The 23,060-nt window shown below is 33.0% G+C and overlaps 1 protein-coding gene across 1 annotated transcript; it reads left to right on the top strand.

The window, feature by feature from the left end:
• Positions 1–4,677: 4,677 nt before the first annotated feature.
• On the top strand, positions 4,678–15,449 carry LOC105032900 (phenylacetaldehyde reductase). The gene is made up of 6 exons (XM_029261159.2): positions 4,678–4,996; positions 6,577–6,746; positions 8,476–8,664; positions 10,481–10,643; positions 12,380–12,566; positions 15,035–15,449. The coding sequence occupies exons 1-6, from the start codon at positions 4,693–4,695 to the stop codon at positions 15,177–15,179; spliced, it is 1,158 nt and encodes a 385-aa protein (XP_029116992.1). The 5' UTR covers positions 4,678–4,692; the 3' UTR covers positions 15,180–15,449.
• Positions 15,450–23,060: the final 7,611 nt, after the last annotated feature.

The raw sequence follows: 23,060 nt of genomic DNA on the forward strand, positions 1-23,060 counted from the left end.
TTCTCCCTAAGATAATATTAATTCCTTCTTCTTTGATTGGGAGCTCCATATTAGTATAGCCTTCACAAGGCAAGTGCAGGATTTGTCTCAAATGCACTGGATCAAGAATAATATCAATACCTTTCACTGTAGACTTTACTGTTTCATAGTGTACATGTAGCACTGTACCTCTATTATTAAGTATACACAAACTCACCCATACTAACACTCGACTAGCATGGCACTATTATGGATATCGAACCAATAATGTAAACTATTATTAAAGAACATTCAATTCTATTAAATAATGCTTTAAACCTGGTGACCTAGATGCCCATTTTGGGTGTGGTCATAGGCCACATGTTCTAATGGTTGAACAAAGGTTCAACCAAAGACAACAAACTACCCATTCCTTCTTAGCTATTTGAGCCTTTTGCCCCTCACTTCTTTAAACGGAACCTCTCCAATCCTCTATTGCTCCCCGGTTATGCATGGTGCCAATGACCATCTCAAATTATTCAAATTTTGTTCTATCATACTCAACACTACCTAGATAGCCTATTGTACTGTTGCTATGCTCCCCCCTCACTCCCTTCTGAAATGCTGCCTCATCTTATTTTTGATGCCACATCCATCCCTTCAGTCTGGCTACCTCAACTAGCTTTTAGTCCCACCATCTCAACCTCTATGGAGGAACCACCTTAGTCAATGAAAAGAAGAACAAATTAATAAATGTTTGCTCTCATTTCCTCAATCAAGAAGAAGAGTAGAGGTTATCAAATTGAGTTTTAGGGAAATAAAGGGTTGTAATTTTTCCCTATAGCCTAGTTCAAGTCAAATGAGCTACTGGCTTCGGCGGTTCAAATAATTGAGCTGTTTAGTTCATTAGATCGAATGGATATTAAGCCAGTACATATTTTAACTTGACCCACCATAGCCAGCGGGTGGCCGATTAAACAAGTAGCCTAGTTGATCAAACCAAATCTCAAAATACTTGTATTAAGTGCATATATTAGATTGCTATCTCGATTGTAACTTTGTGTAAAGATTGCATTTACTCCAATAGTAGCTCTACGCCAGTAAATATTGTCCAAAAAAATAGTGAAGTTATGATGATACTATTTTTGTTTTGTAAGACTAATAAGTTAGGAACAATCTAAATAATATATTAGTGAAAAAATTAAACTTATGAAAAATAATAATATTATTATTATTCTATAATAGATAACTATATGAATCTGTGGATCTATGACATTTTCATAGCAAGGAGATGCTGTATGAAATACACCCTTGCACCCCTCGACCACTGAATCGAAAGAGCCATTTTCCAACAAGTTTGCTTTAAATAGGTGTAATCTATCATTAGCTCGTTCCAAGGCATGTAGATGCTCAGGTTTCTTCGAATCAATTGGTAAACATGACACAAAAACTTATAAGAAGATAGGCAAAAATTAATTTTCAATAAAATTTTAGATCTAGCTAATATCCTATGGTAAGTCAAGTGGTGGCATGAATACTTGACATAGATTAATCACAAAATTTTGCAAAAAAAATTGATGATGATTAGAACATCACCCTTTCTCCCTAATACATTAAAAAATAATAATAGAAAGAGATTTTTACACAAAAGTGATAGAACATGAATAAATAACCAAGACAAAGAACACAAAAATTTTGGATTTTATGTTCTATGCATAAGTCAGATAGAGGCATATTTAGAGGAAAGACTAGAAGAACATCATATAGCAAAATGTGTTCTTATTTTAGTGAAAGCAGAAGCTCTTTTTCAAATTTATTAAATATTTAACTAGAAATCAATATCATCCTCAATTTGCCTCAACTAAAGAAAAAAGGATCTTCCTTACAAGAAACCCAACATTAATGTTCAAATGCTGCAAATGACTTCAAACTTATACTAGAGATAGTTAAGAATATGATTAATCAATGTTTGCACAATGAGTCAAAAATATCTTTCATACAAATATTGTAAAATAAGTCAAAAATGTGAATAATTAATGTTAGCACAATGAGTCAAATAGTGATTAATGGAAAAAAAATATCAAAAAAAAAAAATCATACACAACAAAGTCATGAAAACTTAAAAATCAATTAAAACTCCTTAATTTGGGGCTTAAACACAATGTAAAAGATCCATCCAACCACAATCATGGCTTAAAGGCTACAAGCTAATGTAAGCAAGCAATTAGGCTTAAGGACTCTTCAACAAATCTGAGCATGCAAAGAGATGAATCATAATAATCATAATCATTCAAGATAATCAATGAAATGAGAATAGGTGCCATGCCATATAACACTAATTGGAGCACCCTATCACTAACTCCAAAAGAGGAAGGAGGAGAAGAGGGATAGCAAATAGCTATCTTAAAAACCCTAAAACAAAGAATAAATTACATTGACAACTTTTAAGGTTTGATATAATTATAGATTCCCACCTAATATTTTTGAAAATATACATTTCATTTTTTAAATTTTTGCTTTGTACATAACACATAAGTCTCCATCATTATCTTTCTATTAAATAAGCTAATAGTCTTGCTAACATCATCACTCTCTATCATCGTTGAATGTTAAAATATTTTATATTATTTATTCTTATTTTTTTTTTCTTTTGTTATTTGAATTTTTTTCAAACTTCATTTTTTATTTTTAACCAAATTATTCCAATTATCAAACTTGTGATAATGATTAAAACTTAGCCAAAAGAGTCTTAATATTATTTCTTATATAATTTATAAATTTGGGGCTTTGAGTAAGGAGGCAATTTTATGACTCAACTCGTTAACTTGACTTGCAAATGATCAATATTAAATAGGTTTTGATTTAATATAAATGGGTTTGGATCATACATGGATCAACCTTTTAGATCTGTTTATTAAATGGGTTGGGTTCAGGTTTAACCTTTTGACTCATTTAACCTATTTTAACCTATTTAATAATTATATGGGGTTAAAATATGACCTATTTGATCAATTAGAAACCTATTTAATATGTTTAAAATATGTTTAACCTATTTAACATAATTTGGTTAATATTTTAACCCATTTAACCTAATTGGACCTATTTTATAAATAGATTATATAAATTAGATTGGATGATTTATTTAATAAATAGGTCAAGTTTAGACTTTAATTTTTGACTCATTTAATAAATAAATTAAATTTAGATTGATGAATTTTTAATCGAACCCCTATCTAATTTGATCCATATTTAATGCAACTCGATCTGACTGCCAACTCTAGCTTTGAAAGTCCAATTATGTTACATGGCTATTCGTGCCTACTAGAATATACGGCTATAAGCAGGCATAGCCCATCTCAATGTCCAAATTTGATAAATTATGTATAAATACCTTGGATTTTAATAAGCATACTTCTTTAGATAAGTTGTAATCACCATTACAAATTCAATATTTGAGAATAATTTGAGTAAACATAAAAATTTCAAATTTAGAAAATTCAAATAATAAAATGAATAAAAAATAATAAAAATAGAGAATATAAGATATTTAAGATCGAATTAGGCTAGAGAGGGAGGCTTGTTTAGAAGAAAGAAAACGATAGGAGATTATTTATATTTTCTGAAACATCGGATGGAAGTCTATGTCTACCCCAAACCTCAAGAGGGCAATATAATTTAATCACAAAAAAATCATCAAAATTACAGAGAGATGGACCAAGATCTCGAACGGTGGCGCGCACGGTATATCCGCGCTGGAGGAGAAGCTTGACGAGCCAGGAAGCAATGTAGCCGGATGCACCGATCATGCACACCATCTTCCCGCTCCTCCCACTCATCCTTCTTTCTTCTCTCTCGCTCTCGCTATTCGGTCGGAGGCCCGCATATATACAAGGGAAGAAGCCTGAAAAGGAACACGGTATCGGACACTTTCCGGATGGACGACAAAACGTAAGCAATTGCGACAGCAAATGATATACGATGTTTTGATGTATGCTTTGATAGGGCAACCAAGGCGTCAGTTTTGATGTGTACTTGCCATTCTGCTGCTGCGGTGGCAAATGAATCATCGTAGGGATCAAAGATCATATCAGATCATAATGGGTCGACTTGATTCTAGTATGAAACAGATTAGGAATCCGGTTTATTCAATTAATAGACCAGTTGGGTTGATCTAAAAATATGGATCACGAGATTCGTGATTGTTCCATTTGGAAAGTGATTTACGTATCCCTGAATATACGGATGATATCATCTTAAAAATCTTTTGATGATTGAAATTTATTTTCTTAAAAAGGTCTATATATTTAGATGTCAAAATATTTTTTATATTCTGATTAATTTTTTTTTAGATAAGATCTCACGTCATTACAGATGATATATTGCAGTACAGATTCAGTGGGCTGATCACGAGGGGTGGTCTTTTTGGATGATATTCAAAATTGTTACAGTATTGCAGTCACCATTAAGCATGATCTCTCTCCAATGCTGCTGCGATTGCTTACGTTTCAGCTGTTTGTAATTCCATTTTTGCCCCTATTTGGGTTCAGCGTCCAACGGCATGTCGCAATTGCTTACGTTTCAGCTCTTTGCAATTTCCTTTTTTTCCCATTTGCGTTCAGCGTCCAGCGGTAAGTGCCCACGTTTTGCCGTCAACCCCGCCACTTAGCTGTACGCCACACACCAAAGTAAGCAATTGCGGACGATTGCGCAATAAGCGCTTCCAAATTTGTGCAGATGATGGAAAAAAAAGGAGATGGGAATACTTTAACATTCGTGCAAGGAGCGATCGAGAGGGCATCTGGTGCCGTCCTCTGGCGTTCCGCTTCTGGCTCCTTTCTCTATTTATACATCCGCCTCTGGCCTTCTCAATGTCCATCCAAATACGGAAGAGTGGGAGCGAGGGCGAGCGAGCGGAGAAGGATGAGTGGAAGTGGGAAGGTGGTGTGCGTGACTGGTGCGTCCGGCTACATTGCTTCCTGGCTTGTTAAGCTTCTCCTCCAGCGTGGATATACCGTGCGCGCCTCCGTCCGGGATCTTGGTCCGTCTTTTTCTGTAATTTTGAGAACTAGTAGTCATGATTTTATAGCAATTGATATCCCTCTTCTCCTCTTTAGGGGAAACAGTTGCACACAAGGAGTGATGGAATGCTCCTATTAGTGTTTCTCGTTTCCTCTTTATGGTTATTATGACATCAACGCTGTGGGATTTGTGTCCCTGTCTGCTCAGATTTGTGGAATAATGACCTTCAAGCCTTCTTGCTTGCTTGGATTCGTTTTTTTAGCCCTTAAGCGATGATACTGTTGGATGAATCTTTTACCTTGCGTTTAAACCTCAGATAAAGGGGGTTGTAATTTTTTTTTTTAAGTTTTCTTGACTTTGCGTGATTTTTTTTAAAAAAAATTGGTTATATTTTTTTTCCCATTAATCATCATTGAACACTTTTTGCTAGCATTTAGTAATTGTATTTTTGACTTTGGATTTTTGTTAATGTTGTCTTGCCTTTTTCTCGACATATTATATATAATACATGGGTAGAAATAGAGTGGGAAGTTAGGGTTTTAAGGATGGGTTGGCTGGGTCTCGTGCAATTTGCGGTAGGTCCTATCAGAACACAAAACGGGATTAAAGGGTTTATAAGGAGCTTTGGTGCCTTTCAATTTAAAATGGTACAACTTTTCAGCAATTGAGTGGCGAACATGTAGAATGTGACAACTGTAGCTATCCCCTCGGTCATCACTTTATTCTACAAGTTCTCACTTCTCTAAGGCATTCTATGTAAATCGATGATGCAATTTTATTTCAGTTTTTCTTCTCTACTTTCACCTTTCACTGTCCTCCATAAATTGGGTTAGAGGTTCTCCTCAGTTATTTCATCAACAAAATCTCCATTCTTGTCACATTGAATCATATGGAGATTCACTTAGGTAAACAGCATCCACTTATCTTCCAATATTGGAGGAAGTACTGTCCATGAAATTGTCCATTATATATATGGGAACTAGTATCCTATTTGTCAAGAAAAAAGAAAAAAAAATCCTAATCATTTTTGTATGGGACAAAATTTTGAAAAATTTGAGAAGATGGTAAATTCTCTCTATTCAAACGTGTTTCATGGATCAAATTAAAAATGAGTGATTTGTTATGAACTATCTGCGGTACAAGTCTGAAGCCTATTTACGGCATTTGAATGATATTGGGCATCTTGCAAGTGAGATCCTCTATTTCAGTTGAGGTAGATTGAGGATGACGTTGATATTGTTAAAATTATAGTAAGTTTAAAGAAGCACTCCTGCTTTTCACTTAAATGATAACACTTTGCTATGTGATGTTTCTTTCAGTCATTCCTATAAATATGCCTGTATCTGTCTTACACATCGAACATGAAATCCTAAGTTCTTGTTCTTGTTCTTGTTCAGTCACTTTTGTCTGAATAATCTCTTTCTATTATTCTTGTTTTAATGGATCATGGAGAAAAAATGCAATATTCTAATCATCATCTAATCCTTTTGCAAAATTCTGTCACCGCCACTTATCATAGGACATATACAAACCTGAGATTTTGCTAAAATCCAATTTTGGTATCTTATCTTATATATTTTTTTTTGTCATGTTTATTAGCTGATCCGAAGAAAATCGAGCATTTGCGTGCCTTGGAAGGAGCCAATGAGAGACTGCACTTGTTTAAAGCAAACTTGTTGGAAGAGGGCTCTTTTGATTCAGTAGTTGAGGGGTGTGAGGGTGTTTTTCATACTGCATCTCCTTTCTATCACAATGTCACGGATCCACAGGTTCATGTTGTCTTTGTTATAAAATAACATTGTTATTATTTTTTTTCATAGGTTCACGTTGTTTCTATAATGTACTATTTAAATTTGCTCCTAACTTATTAGTGTTGTAGAACAAAAGCAGTATCATCATAATCTTTTTTTTTTGTGCAATCTTTGCTGGTGTTAAGCTACTATTGGAGTGAATGCATTCTTTGTACTGAGTATCGAGAAAGCAATCTAGTTAATACCATTGTTTGAGACTTGGGTGGATTAGCGGGGTCTACCTGTTTGATCGGCCACCTATTAGCTATGGTGGGCCATGTTTAGTTAAAACCTAGATCTAGCTGAAACCCATTCGAACCTATTAACTGTTTGAACCACCAAATCAGCAACTTAATTGGACTCAGACTCGGCCAAGCCATTTACCCTAAAACTCAATCTGCTGACCTCTCTCCTCTTCTCAATTGAGGTAATGAGAGCAAAAGATCACCAACAGTTGTACAGATCTGATGATCCTCTTCGCTATTCTTATGTTCTTTGATTGAAGTTGTTGCACTATAGAGGTTGAGGTGGTGGGAATAAGAGCTGGTTGAGATAGTAGAACTGAAGGGATGGAGGTAGGGTCAAAAGTGAGTTGAGGCAACAGTTTCAGAGGGGAGTTGCGGAGGTCATGGCAAAGGGGTTGAAGTGGAAACTTTAGAGTTCTACAGATGGGGCCAACAGGTTGTTGTAGCAATGATTTAGAGGGAGATCTAGTTGGCATCAAATGGTGATAAGACAACATCTGAGCAGGTTAAGGTGGCACCACTCCTGACTTAGGTGGCACCAGAGGATTAGAGAGGATAGGTTTAAAGATGTGTGGGGCAGAGGCCTTGAATGCTGCTTTCCTAAAGATAAACAAAAGATAGAAGTAAAACATGAAGAAAAATAATTCCTCGATGATTTAAGGACAAATATTCCAAATTTGGAGAACCATGGAACTATGGAACCCTATGTGTAAAGACATCTAAGCTATCTAATAAAATTCTAATTACTAATTTTTCTCAACCCAACTATGACTTATAGATATAATCATACAACTAATCTGAAAATATTAAAGTTCTAAAGCTTAACCAGCCATGGATTTCTGAAACAACTTAAAAAAGAAAAGGGAAAAAGGCATACTCCCTGTTTGCTTGCATTTATTTGTATAGAAACTCGTCCTGAGTTTAGGGGTTGCATTACAGATTTTTTCCATATTTTATCTTTTGATTATGAATTTCAGCTTGAGATTTTTTTCATGTTAGCAACCTAGATCCAAATACATGCACAAAATTTTCATGTAATAAAAAGAGGCTGGTCGTATGGATTCATTATGTGCACTGACCTATATCTATGCAATTCCGCATTCTTCACTTGAAGCTGCTTTAAAATCTGGCCTCTTTACTCACTTGATGCTGTTTTCATATCTGGCCACTTTATCCATGTAGGATAATGATATTCAGCATTGATTAACTTTTTGCTCGTATGCTGAAAAATTTGTCTGACTAATTGAACATTTCATGCTTACTGCAACAACTTCTGCTATCTTTCCTATGTTGTGTTATAATGCAGTAATACATATGGAACTGGATAAGATTACTGTAGATACACTTCTTGCCTTCTTTTCTTTCTCTCCAATGTGCCTTGGTGATATTCTTTATTTTCACTGTCCCAAATGATGGCAAGCTATAACTTTTTTAACAGCATTGTCTTTCAATCATACATTTAGGCTGAGTTAATCGACCCAGCAGTGAAGGGAACACTCAATGTTTTCAGTTCCTGCATTAAAACTCCTATTAAAAGGGTGGTCGTAACATCATCCATGGCTGCTGTTGCATTTAATGGAAGACCACGAACACCTGATGTGGTAGTTGATGAGACATGGTTTTCTAGTGCAGAGTTCTGTAAGCAGGCAAAGGTATGAGCTAATACCAAGGTGTATCTTTCTCTTTTTGAATCATATTTGGATATAGACATCATGAAGGTTGTATGATCAAAACATGGCTGCAACATGAATTCCCTAAGAATATATGCAAGAAAGAAATATAGAGCTACTTTAATTTTTTTTTGTCCTTATCCTTTTTTGCAATATCCCATCCAGAAACTTTTAATTTCTGTAGGACATGCATCAGAGGCACAACAAAATCTTATAAGTGCTATCCTTTTTGGGGCAAATCATGTTTTTGAGTCTCCTTATGTATGATTTGTTGGCGGCATGATTATGAAGTTTTAAAAAACATGGGATGCATGGATGCGGATCAAACGTGACAATTGTTGCATGGGCCACTGTATGAAGAGGTGGATATGTGGGATTTGCTAGAACGTGTAGCTTGGTTTTGGACTATATACTCGATCCATTGGCCCTGGCTAGGGGAAGGCTACTGCCACTGTGTAGTCCACCTTCTAACATATGGGTTGATCTATCAACAAAAATAATCGATACAAGTCCATGTTTGTGGTCCCACATTTAAGTAGCATGTGTGTGCATGTATCTTTGGTAGAAAAAAGTAAACTCCCAAATGTTAATGTTTTATTGTTGAGTATCTTTGGTAGAATGAAAATATCATATCCCTGTCCTCTATTATTCTTGTCTTTGACAACTGTATGTATCATGAATTGATATTCGAATGCTGTGAAAGTATACATTGTTAAGATTGTTGTGAAGGTGAATGATTATTCTTATCTTCTATTGCTTACATGATGATTATAGTTGCTAATTGTTTATCCCATTGTCCCACAAATGTAGTTGTATGCTTGAGGCACATGTTCAAAATGTAAGGATCTGATCTTTCTGCAAATATACATTTAGATATCAAAAAGTTTTATGTGAAAGTACATATATGCTTATATGTTGATAATTTTTCAATTTGGGCTCTTGCCTTTGTAATTCTGGCTCTATAGATGAATACAATTTCCTAGATGAACCTAAATTCCTTCTCAGTTTGTCTTGGTTTTGGGCTGTGGATTGCTCGCCTGTTGCATGAGCTTGAGCATAAACTGCATAACTGATAACATAGCCTTTACTACCAATTAAGAGGCCTTCTAAGTTTCATGGCAGGGTTTTTTCTACGTTTATTGCTAAAAGTGTGTATAGCAGAAATATTACACCAATTCATTGATGGTCCATATAAAATTCAGTTTCTTGTCATGAAACATATTTGTACATTTATTACTCATACTTTAATTCATAAAGCCGAACCTGTTTATATTGGATAAGGCTTGTTGATCAAGGTATGTTCTATATCCTACAAGTGAAATTCACCCAATGCAAAGCATCATGATATATATTGAATTCTTTCAACATGAGCTACCAGACCAAATAAGTAGGATCAAGGTTGTAATTTGTGTTTTTTCCCTTTACATTTTTTATTGCTTGAATTATTCTTTATTCTCATTGTAATATGGTGCGAATTGATTATTAGTGAGGCTATACTCTGTTAAAATCGTACAGTTCATTATTTTACATTCTAGCTAGAGCTTTCTGGTAATACTGGTAATGCAGTGTGATATTATATAAGACTAAAGAATAATTATGTTTAGCGTTTGTATGTGGTAGCTTGAATAAAGTTTATTGTTATGCTCCTCTTTAAATGTTATAATAACTTAAAGGTTTTAGGTGCTATTCAAGAGTATTGCAAGTGGTAAGTTAGTCTACTTCTTGAGTTGTATTGTACTAAACAAAGTTAATGGTATATATTTCGAGAATATTTTTTCTAATCTACAGTCTCTATTAGATGTGGTATGTACTCTCGAAGACTTTGGCAGAGGAGGTTGCTTGGAAGTTTTCGAAGGATAATTCTATTGACATGGTAACAATAAACCCAGCAATGGTCATAGGTCCTCTTCTGCAACCTACTCTAAATACGAGTGCTGCTGCAATCATGAACTTGATAAATGGTATGTAAAATTCATCTTATATATCATATTAGCTAAATGTAACCAGTACTTCTCTTTAGGTTTATCAACCTATAGTGGAGTGTGCTTTTTTTGAACAAAAAGAAGCCTCAGCTTGAAAGCACGAGGAAAGATTTTGGCAGTACGTATTGCTATTTAGAATGACTATGGCAAGTCTAGAGATGCTTGCATGGTTGATGTCATGGGATTTGAGGCCTTACTCTTTATGCACTCTGTGATCAATGGAACTGTGGTATATTTTCTAAAGGAGGGAAAAAAATGCAACTTTGTTAACAGGGAACTATCAGAATTTTTGTCCAAAATATCTCCCAAAATTTTGTTTTGCAAAGAAATATTAATTGATTAAAGAAAAGTCAGTATCAATACCATGTGTAAACTAGCTTATGAGAGGGCTCTTGAACCATGTGCCATTGATCATGTATGAGTTTAGATTGAAAGCGGAACATTGACCTGAGATCCTAACAAAATAAGCATTCAACACATTTGAATTTTTTGTGTCAGTTAAATTCCTATAAGGAGTTAATATAGGCTTCTATTAGGGCATTATGCTCTCTTGACATATTGGTCCAGAGTTTCGTTCAATGCTAATAATTGGAAAAACATCCAATAGAGCAAGCTGCTCACAACAATAGCAACAGCAATTGTGTGTGTGTGAGAGAGAGAGAGAGAGGAAAAAAACCTCTTCCGGTGTTAGCTCAACGCTCCACGACAGTATATGAGCTCCTTCCAAAAAAGGGAAAAAGTGCCAAGAAAAAGAAAACACATAAAAATATCAATAAGTCAAATGGAGGAGCATGCCACAAATGATTGACTGACTACTATTTAATACAATATCATAATGTCAAACATGTATGAAATCAATACGGCAAGTTGTTTATGTTATTTGATAAAAGATTGGTTAATGATTTAATGAAATTCATTGAAGTGAAAGTAAGTTGGCTCTTATATTTAAGCTTTGCCCATTGGAGTTTATTAATGGGGCTAGCTACACTGTATCCATGTGCTCTGATATTATGTTTTCGTAACTTTGATTTTTAGTCTTTCCAGTTGTAGGTTCAAACCCTGCATATAAAATTTGTTTTATATCTGATCTTTGATATAGCTTTTTATAATTTAGACTGAAAAACTGTAAAATGCTATTCATATTATTAACCGGAACACTAATTACCAAGCTAAACTAAACTCTATTCAACTAAGCCTTAATCCCAAAGTAATTGGCTTTGGCTAAATGAATCCTTTTCATCTGTTCCACTCGATTTAGAGCCATACTTTCTGAGAAATGTTGAGATAAACTAATAATTAAACTAAAGCTATAAAGAGCAAATAGAAAAAATTGTGATAGACATCAAGTTTACCAAAAGAAAGGTATATTATATAAGACCAATAGAACATTTCTCAAAACACGTCATAAAATTAATTAAAAAAATGAAGAAAGTGAATGCCAAGGTGAAGATCAAGTGGTTTTATCCAAAATGGGCCAAAATAAGTTGATAATTGTTTTGATGTCTAGTTTCATTGCTATAGGCCTAATTATGAATCATCTCTAAAGACAGGTTTCATTTATATAGAATTTTGAACCATGCTTCTCGTTGAACTCTTTGATGTACTTCATTGGTGTTATAACACACTGTGTTGAATCTAGATTATTCTTTTCTATATTTTTTTTGTTGATGAAGGAAGAATTAAAATCTAACAATTTCCTCTTGAATCATTTGTAGGATCTTCAACATATCCAAATGCAAGTTTTGGGTGGGTTAATGTCAAGGATGTTGCCATGGCACATATTCTGGCATTTGAGGTTCCCTCAGCAAGTGGAAGATATTGTTTAGTTGAAAGAGTTGCTCACTATGCAGAGCTTGTGAAGATTTTGCATGACCAATATCCTGCTCTCAAACTGCCAGAGATGTAAGTTACCATCTTCAATTGCATTGGATTTATGTAATTGCTAAGGCATATTGTTTTCAAGGAAAATAACTCTCTTGTTAATTGCTAATTGTGTTTTTTTTCCTCATTACAACTATGCAGTCTCTCTGCATTTTGTCCTACATTCTTTCTCAATGTTTCTGTCTTGCTTTTTTATGTTTTTGTTTGTTCAGTAGGTCTATATTGTAAAAGAAAGTTTTGTAATAGCCAAGTCATATCATAGCTAATGTTTTTGGACCATTTCCCATCTTCATCCAGAATCTAGCAATTCATTCCTTTCTCACCGTTAGCCAAGCTGCAAACCCCATCCATATTGAGGTTGCAACTTGTCTCTGCATATAACAACACACGATCAAAGATGGGATTAGCATGTGAAGTGTCGCAGCAAGCAACCTATCTGGCGAATAATGGAGTAGTCTTTACATATTTGCTGACATCGTTTGTTCAACAAAAACATTTCTATTATGTTCCTCAAGTATCATGCCATTTGATGCACTAAGTAAATATTTTATTAAGTTTTAAGCTCATAGACATAACTTCTGATTGCAATCTGCTATGGGTTGGCACTAACTACTGGATATATAAATTTTGTTTTTTGTTTTACTGCTTAATTTTGTATCTGTGTCACATAATTTCATGGAAATCTGACACGTCCACTGTATGGTGGTCATTCAACTACCAAATTTGCTTTTTGTCATGATTGTGTGAGTCAACAGCTGTAGAGATGCATTCAATTATTTACCAAGTATTCAATTAAAGATTCAGCTCAAACTGAAGAGATGTCAAATCACATTACAACTTTGTATAATGGTTTGAATTCCTGTTGAGAATTACTAGTTTATCCAGGTTGCTCTACTTGGTTTATCATACCTAAGCAGAGTCAAGGAAGTATAGACATAATTGAGCTTTATTCGAGCATATTTTGACTAGAATCACAGATTTCATCAGAAAAATCTAACCCTAGTTTCGGGGGGGTCGAACATTATTTCATATTGTAACTTAATAGCTTTTGTTCCTGTCTACAATAATAAATGGTTATGTATGAGCATATTTATTTTTTATCAATATCACCTTGTCAAAATATTCATGCATGATTCCAGGAAGAAAACTGTAATTCATGCTCACCTACCTATGTTTTAGATCTCTCATTCTTTATCTTAATTTTTTTTTATATGTGCCCTTTTTTTTGTTTCTTTCTTTTTCTCTTTGCTTTAACTCAAAGGTATTAATTTTCTAGCTTTGGTAAATTTAAGCTGAAACTAGTCCAAATGGTGAGGAAAAACTGGAACAATTTGACATACTATCTACTAATAAGTGATACTTAAATGCAGCCAAGCAGAACAACTGCAGACACCATGCTTAATTATTGTTTTCCACTTTATGTGGTGTCTGTTTATTAGCAACAGGGTTTTCAGGACATCTTGCTGCCATCTATTGGTGATTTCTCTCTCTTAGTGTATATGTTCTCTCTCTAGCACCTTCATGGCACTATCATATTTGTCTCGAGCACCATAGTTATAGATACTACTTCGTGCATGATGCTCCATTGGACATGGCTTTGTACTCGTCTCTTCTCGTGAGCTTGTTGGACCTCGTGATCTTTGTCTATAATTCTCTTAGGTTCAAACTTGTCCTCCTTAATTTCCTCATTTAATCTTCAGCCATCTACGTCTCCCAAGTCATAAGAAGCTTTGGCACAGAAAATGAAAATGTAACAAGTAGCTCCAACCATAACAATGGAACTAGATCTGATGTTCTCTCTTCTTTTACATTCGACCATGTCAATGCCCTAAGTATCTTGGACCTTCTTGAGTTATGTGTTGCAGCTGTTTATAATGTCAGTTTAAAGTTTTTCTACAAAGATGGATAACCATTGATTGGCAATATTTTTTGCATGGATCAAATCCAAATTTTAATTGAACATCCTATTTTTTAGCTCAAGTTTGCTACTGCTAGCCTCTGCTTAATCTGTAGCATTAATGTTATCTCCCCATTGATCAAAAACTCTGTATATCTTATTGATGAAGATTACAGCCATGTGTCTATAATTAAATGTATGCCATGTATCAGCTATAAGTTATCGATTAACTAATGAAACATTTTCAGTTTTGACACTGTGATGTAAAGCACAAGCATCATGCTTGATTACTGTTCCTTAATCATCTATTATTCATATCTTTGAAGTATCAAATAAATGCTGAAAAACTTCTCCAGAGCACAGATATATATTTTTGTATCAACCTCTACTTTGCTGCCTCAGTCAACTTGTTTCTCTACCTTTTCCACTCTGAAGAGGTTTAAGGCTGCTTTTTATTTAGTCGTTCCAATTACTAGGTCTTGAAGAGATGAGTTTTAATGAGTTATCCTTCAATCTAAATGTACATCTCTACTTAGATAAAGCTCTTTGTTTCAAACTTGTTCTCTAAATGTCAAGCTCCATATGCTGGCAGGTGCGCGGATGACAAGCCCTTTGTGCCAATATATCAGGTCTCAAAGGAAAAGACAAAAAGCTTAGGGATTGACTATATTCCTCTAGAGACAAGCATCATGGAGACCGTTAAAAGCTTAAGGGAGAAGGGTTTTGTTAGTTTTTAAAAATTGGCAGTTGCACCCGGTTTGTTGGGATAATGCTTAATGGCATTACAAAGATAGCGTGATACTTTAGCTCCACCGAACCAAGAGAACCTTCAACTTTGTTTTATGCAATTGTGAAAGCTTTGCTTTATTTCTCGTGGAGACATCTTCTAGGAGATACTTTTGTAAGTCTATCATGTTTCATTGTGTTTTATATCCGATAGTGGTGTTTCTTTGACCACTGACAGGCTAAAATCTAGTATGCATTGAATTTCCCTTGACTTTCCTACACTTCCTATGACTGAATGAACAAGCTATTTCTTCTCTCTTCAATGTGAAGGTTTCTATGACAATGCTGTCTCATTAAAGTATCATGGTTATTACCAGTTTTTTCGGATGTTTATGGTTTCATTCTTGGGTTTCATTATATTCTGTCCTATCCACATGGGTCTCTTGTTTTTATTTATGTTTATGTTTATGCTTTGCATGTTAACCATTAATTTTTATTTTGTTTAGTCCTTCATACAAGAAAAATATATTGTACCAAAAAATATAAATATGTATTATATAAACATGAAGTATATGTGCAGGAAGTCTTTTGTTTTTCTAACGGAATCTTATAAATTTTAGTTGCTCAATCATTAATTAAGATGCTACCACTAATCTTATTCCAATTGTACACCTTCTGAATAACCTAGGTTTTTTCAAGATATATTACTTTTTCTATTTTAGATTATAAATCTTTTATGGCAACTGAAGATTAGTGCAATGCATAAAAGTTGAACACTTGAATGTCAAGCGGAGTCCACCCCTAGAATGGCATGTGCGCATTTGTTCATCACCCAGCAATTTTGTTATTTAGTATGTTTAAAAAAATATAATAACGGCATGAGGGAAAAACAATGGATTGAGTCGGTAGGTGGTGTTAGATGATTTGAGACTATGGTGCCAATGGTAGGGTTGCATGCTGCATAGAAAGGCCCGAAATATGTTATAAAACAGCTAAATGCTTTTCACATTATTCTTGAGGGGATTTTGTGATAGTGGTTTAGTGGTTATCAGGTTTATCGAATACAGATACCGGCTCTCTGCTAGAGCATGGGGGTATTTTTACATTTGTTTGAGATGATACATATAAAGAAGCAAATACTGCAGACTGGTTGGTTACATCTGATTTTTAATATGTTTTATTTTTTGATTCTCATGGTGATATTTACTCTAGAATTGATATAATAAATTCCAATTTATCAAAAAAAAAAGAAGAATAATATTGTAAAATTTAATAGTGCTATATTGCTATCATTTCAATTCAAACAAGTCGAATAAATTGTCAAAGGGGACATTTTATTAAAGTGTGTTGGAAAAAAAAAGGGTGAGAATGTTTTCATTGATATATTTCATAATAGTTGTAGCTCGGTATATAAAATGAAATTCAGATTTGCAAGCATAAAGAAGAATATTGATAAAAATTGAAATAATAGAAAAGAAAATAAAATCAATGATTTACTAATTTTAAAAAAAATTATTCTCTAATGATACAATGTATTAAATAAGTTGTTATATCCCCAACTCCAAATCACCAGCTAGAGTCATAGCAATTACCGCATACTTATAAAATTTTTTTTTCACAAGTATGTAAGATATTTCAATATTTTATAAAATACATCACAACGAAAATAATTTAAATAACTAAAATCTAAAATTTAAATAATTAATAAATTCAACTAACAAATAAAATTTAAAAATTTTACATTAATTAAATCTCAAATAATAATTTTATAAAAAATATAATAATAAATTTATATTTATGCTATATTGATATTATCAAATCTTGCTTGTAGTCTCATTTTTATAGCAGTATCCATATTTGCAAATAAGTATCTGAATCTGAAAAGAAAAAAGAAATAATGAGCTTGACGATCTAGTAAATAATAAATATCTTAATCAGATAATTTATATAATAATATAAGATTCAATAAACAAATACAAATTCTCGTGAATCAATATAAGAATCTTAATCTTTTTTGTCTTTTGAAACATAGATCTCGCAAATCTAGCATCTTTCAAAAATTCATATAGATATATTCATAAATCTGGCTTGAAACAAATCTTATTCTATTCAACGGTTTTTAACTTTGATCATACTTATATTCTATGGCAAGGCTAAAAATAGAACCACAATTATATTCTAAGGTACGAACTAGAATATTATACTTAGATCTTGTGGTAGGACTAGAAATAGAATAAAGAGTTTGATAATAATCAAAATGCCAATGCATAATCCTAATCAATAGGATCCAAAATATAGCAAGATATAGTAAAACCCCACAAAGTATGCATATTCTATGTAAAATCAACAACATAACGATATTCCAAAAATCTTAAAATTACATATTTATTTTCTATTAAAAAATATCATATTATAAAACTTATAAATTATATATAAATCGCTGAATAATTTATTTGATGTCAAAAATAAAATTATGTAAATGAAATATCTATAAAAAATAAAGTCATCTTTGGAACCTAATATTCAAATTATATTTCTATCAAATTTAATCATGACTAATTTTGAATTAAAAACCCTAAGTCCTAGCACCTTTATAGAAGATCAATCTCGATAATTAGAAAATATTATGGTCAAAATCAAGGCAAGGGTGGACGAAGGTGGAGGATGGGCTATCCAAGTAGTAGTGTCGATGCCCCAAGTCAATATGATCAAAGTAATTTCTTCTGATTAAGGTCAGACTAGCGTACATGTGGCTTAATCGAGATCAAGAGCAATAAATCTAGTAGTATTTGACAAGAATCAAGGTGATGATCGGCACATTGCCTGACAACCATGAATTAGAATCTCTTATTGTGGTCAATTATTACTATAGTGGGTTCCATTGAGGATCTACGTGTCATTAGGATAGAGAAAAGAGAGAGAAGAGAGAGAATATATATATATATATATATATATATATATATATATATATATATATATATATATATATATATATATATATGTGTGTGTGTGTGTGTGTGTGTGTGTGTGTGTGTGTGTGTTTCTTCTTATTCTCTTTTTTCTTTTTTGATTATTAAGAAATACAGGAGGAAGGACGCGAGTTAACCCTATAAGAAGACGAAGAGGAGAAAGGAAGGGGCGGTGGTGCAATTGAAGGTCCAGTAGTAGTCAAGCAGAGTCGATGATGATGGGGATTTTGAGTCATAGCCCACTTTTCTTCTTTTAGCTTGGGGCAAAATAGAAATAGAGTAGAACAGGGGATCTTTTGGCTCGAAGGATTTCAGATTCCAACACATTCATCGATGGCTGAAGCTCCAGCAATGGCCATGAATGGGCATGGGAGCTAGTCATGGGCTCTGACGATGAGCTTCAGTGGCAATGATAGTTAGAAAAAGAGAAATAAACAAGAAACTAGGTATGGAAGATCTAAAATTAGGGAATAAATAAGATAGTCTTTCCTTCACTCATGGTGGTGGGATCTCTACAATGAGGGCTTTGTGCAGGGGTGGCAAGGGAGAAGCTAGGACAATAAAAGGAGAAGCTGTTACCTTGATTTTGATGAGCAACGATGGTTGATTCCTATGAGCACAGGAAACTTAAGCTGTCGGCAATCAAGAGGAGAAGAGAGAGGAAAGAATAATTGATTGACGATAATCTCTAGTGAGGTGCTTTAAGAAAGAGGACAAGCCCTTACATAGATAGATGGCTAGAGCTTTCTAGCTATCAAGTTCAGTGAAAGTTTTGACTCCCATCCAAAGTTAGAGACAAAGAAGCAAACTCCCTTTTAGGACTCGTTTGGTTCACGAGAAGTAGAGGAAAGAAAGGCAATTTCTGAGAAGTAGGGAGAGGTCTCTTTCTTTGGTTGGAGTTTTAAAAGGAGAGAGAATAGAAAAAGCTCTTTCTATAGAAAGATACTTTTCATATTTTATGAGAAGTAAAAGAGAAATAGATTTTGGGACTTCCTATATGATGGAAATTGATGATATTTTTTTTTCAAAAATATTCTTTTATAATCTATGACTAAAATTTTATGAAATATCAATAGATGGTTAAATTGAAATAGTGAACAGTGATATATGCCAAGGTCTCCATTTTCTTCTTCTTACAAAATTAATATAATATTATATTAATATTATCTTAATATTAATATTAATATAATATAATATTTATTTTAATATATAGTTTAATATTTATAATATACTAATATTATTTTGATATTTATACTAATATGATATTTTTTTATTAATATGAATATAGTATTTATATTAATATATTAATAGTATACTAATATAATAGCATATTTAATATTACATTTATATGTACATTACTAAATTTATTATATTTAAATATTAATATTATATTAATATAATATTAATACATATATATATTAGTATTATATTAATATAATTAATTATTATTATTTAATATTATATTATAATATATTATTATTATATTTATATTAATATAATATAATATTATTATTTATATAAAGTTTGGAAGCAAAAATATATGATCTTATATTTATTAAGTGTATAATAGTTATTTTATATAATTTTTTATAATTTTTTCATGATCAACCAGATATGTCAAAATTATATTTCTAAAAAAATATTTCTTAAAAAGTTAATTCCTAGAAAGAAAAGTTCTTGCCATTTTAGTGCCTCAGGACCTGCAAAGCATATGTTGGTTAGATTTTTTTTTTTCTTTCTTTGTTTTTTCTAGTTTTTTTGTCTGTACTATGATGGATCAAGCTTGGGCCTATCAGGCCTCTAAAGGATCTGCTTATTATATTCTTCTCATATATTACAAAAAAATATCTTCGAATTTTTTCTCAGTCAAATCTAAAAACATATAGGTACTTCTACCTCAAGACATCCCACAATTTCCTAGTAACACTTCCAAGTCAAATGTTTTATCCTAGAGGTTTTGGTATAAAGTTATTATTATTTGATCAGCTACAAAATAATTTAAATCACCATATTTTGGCTGCATACTTTTAATAAATCATCAAAATTCTTTGTATTCGTTAAATAACTTCTGATGAAAAGAACCATATATGCAAAACGTAGAATGACATATCACAGCCATCACTTTTCAATACACTGAAGGGGAGGCTAATGTTCTGTCGGTGCAACAAGTGTCACACATTGGAGATCCCACATATCAAAACAAATAGAAAAAAACATATCTGTGACACATCTGTTAGCAGCCCATTTTGGATTTTAAGAAAAAAAAATCCGCTGGGCCTTCTATTGGATCCGCTGGTGCTAATTTTTTTTAGCAGAAGAAAGGCCATGTGCCATGATAAGGAGCCTATCCTCTCCTTCTCGTGTATGTAATACATTATTGCAAATGACCATTACTATTTTTAATTTGTTGTAACTCTTGCTTAAGAGGATGATGGCCCCATGCTCTGTGTTGAGCAGTGGTGTGCCGCAACATGAAAATGAAAAAAAAAAAAAGAAAAAGAAGAAAAAAAAAGAGGGAAGGATGTCCACGTGGGATTGGAGTAGAGAGCTAGGCATGCAGCATTGCTACACAGGATCAGTCATTTCAATGTTAGGAGGTGGGGTGAACTTTTCTTCTCTTATATTTTGCTAGGTGCATTGGTTTGGACAGTGCAAGCATACGGTGAAGGTTCTAGTGAGGTGCTATCTTTTATTTGCTGTATTTTATCGTCCTATTTTTTTGTACATATTGGGTTCTTTGGGGGGCTGCTGTAGGTATGCTTCAGCCTTCTACTTCCCGTGGTTCATCATCTGAGAAGGAAGATTCTATATATTTGAGGTTTGTTTTCCCTCCTTCGAGTTTTGTTTCCGTCAAAGCAATGGAAGGTTGCTGACAAAGTAACGGCAATCATCCTCGTCCCATGCTGCATCATGTGGAGGAAGGATGGCTGCTATTGAAGATGAGGAAGTGAGTTGGTTTAGGATTTCCAAGATGGTGGGAATAGAGGTAAGACGGGGAAGGATGGGGATGAGAGGGGTGAATAGGAGCCTATTACAGTGGTCAGCTATTGTTATAGTGGTTGACCACTGTTACAGTGTTTAACCACTATGGTAGTTTTGCAGTGGCCGAGCCATAAGAAAGATGGATGAATGGACGCGGGCTCATTTGTTAACAAAAAGCGTCCAATAGTATGGGCTAACTCAGTGGGTTGGTCCGGTCAAAAAAAAAAAAAAAAAAAAAAAAATGGTCTAGTAGGTACTCTGGCCTGATTTGGGGGAAAGAAAAAGAAAGAGTCTTTCTGCACCATGCATGGTGCAATAAATTTAACATAGAATGCACCATCCAATTACCTTAAAGCACGTAGCATACTTATTAATGGTGAGACATACATTTAATACCATCCAATTTTTTTTTTCTTCAATTTTCAGTGACGAAAATATCCTTTTTTCTATTCAACAAAGAAGAAATAGTATTGTTACTTTCTGATGCTTTGTATAACTTTTTATAATATATATGACGTTCTGAACCATATATATGACCTCCTGTATATTTATAACATATTGAATAATATATATAACTTTTTGATGTCTTGTATGTTTTTCTATGAATATATGTGACATTCCGAATAATATATGTGACATTATGTGAATATATATAACATCTTGAATAACATATATTGCTTCCTAACATTTTATATGACTTTTGTGAGTATATATGACATCCCGAACAATATATATGACTTTCTGTGAATATATATGACGTCCTGAACAATATATATGGTTTTCTAACGCCTTATATGATTTTTTGTAAATATATATGATATCCCGAATAATATATATGACTTCCTGTGAATATATATAACATCTAGAATAATATATATGATTTCTTGATATCATATAAGGTGTTAGAAAATCATATATATTGTTCGGGACGTCATATATATTCATAAAAAGTCATATATATTGTTCAAGATATTATATATTTATAAGAAGTCATATAAGATATTAGGAAGTAATATATGTTATTCAAAATATCATATATATTCACAGAAAGTCATATATATTGTTCAGGATATCATATATCCTCACAGAAAGTCATATGAAACATTAGGAAGCTATATATATTGTTTAGGATGTTATATATATTGTTGACAATGTCATATATATTTATAAAAAATCATATAAGGCATCAGGAAGTCATATATATTATTCAAGATGTTATAAATATACAGAAAGTTATATATATGATTCAGGACGTTATATATATTCATGAGAGCAATATAAGACATTAGGAAGCAATAATATTATTTCTTTTTTATTGTATAGAGGAAAGAGTATTTTTATCACTAAAAATTAGAAAAAAAAATTAAATGACATTAAATATCGGTCCCTTCTAAATAGCTACGTATCCCAATATTATTGGATGGTGCATTACTACCCCACTGCATATGGTGCATAAAAAATTACTCAAAAAATAAAGCCATTGTTACGATAGCTGTTATAGTAGCTAGCCATGTTAGGCAAAAGGGTCATGGGCTAGGCCAATTAGAAAATAAAGCCCAATAGTCAAAATCCATGGGCTGGATTTTTGTTTTAAAAAAAAAGTACAATTCGTTGTGTAGGGATGGGTGTGATGGTTGTCAGTATGGTAGCATTTGATGATCCAAAAAAGATCACCATGGTGATCCAAATCCTATAATATTCAGTAGGTTACGATTAGAGCTGTTTATTCGGTTTTAACCGATTCGATCTGATCCAAATCAATCCAATCCGAAAACTAAATAACAGAAAAATGAAAATAAAAAACCGATCCGAATAAAAGAAGAATCGAACCGAGAATTTCGATTCAGTTCGATTATTTGATTTTTTTTATAATTTTTTTAATTATTTATTTTTGATACAATATATTCAAATAGTTATTATCGATTCATTGTTAGTTTGTTA

The sequence above is a fragment of the Elaeis guineensis genome, chromosome 5 (assembly GCF_000442705.2).
Source record: "Elaeis guineensis isolate ETL-2024a chromosome 5, EG11, whole genome shotgun sequence".
Taxonomy (NCBI): domain Eukaryota; kingdom Viridiplantae; phylum Streptophyta; class Magnoliopsida; order Arecales; family Arecaceae; genus Elaeis; species Elaeis guineensis.

Excerpts from the sequence above, each read along its gene's own strand:
- LOC105032900 (XM_029261159.2), top strand. The coding sequence starts at position 4,693 with ATGATGGAAAAAAAAGGAGATGGGAATACTTTAACATTCGTGCAAGGA. Across the intron at positions 4,997-6,576 it reads CGCCTCCGTCCGGGATCTTG|CTGATCCGAAGAAAATCGAG; the intron begins GTCCGTCTTTTT and ends CATGTTTATTAG. Across the intron at positions 8,665-10,480 it reads AGTTCTGTAAGCAGGCAAAG|ATGTGGTATGTACTCTCGAA; the intron begins GTATGAGCTAAT and ends AGTCTCTATTAG.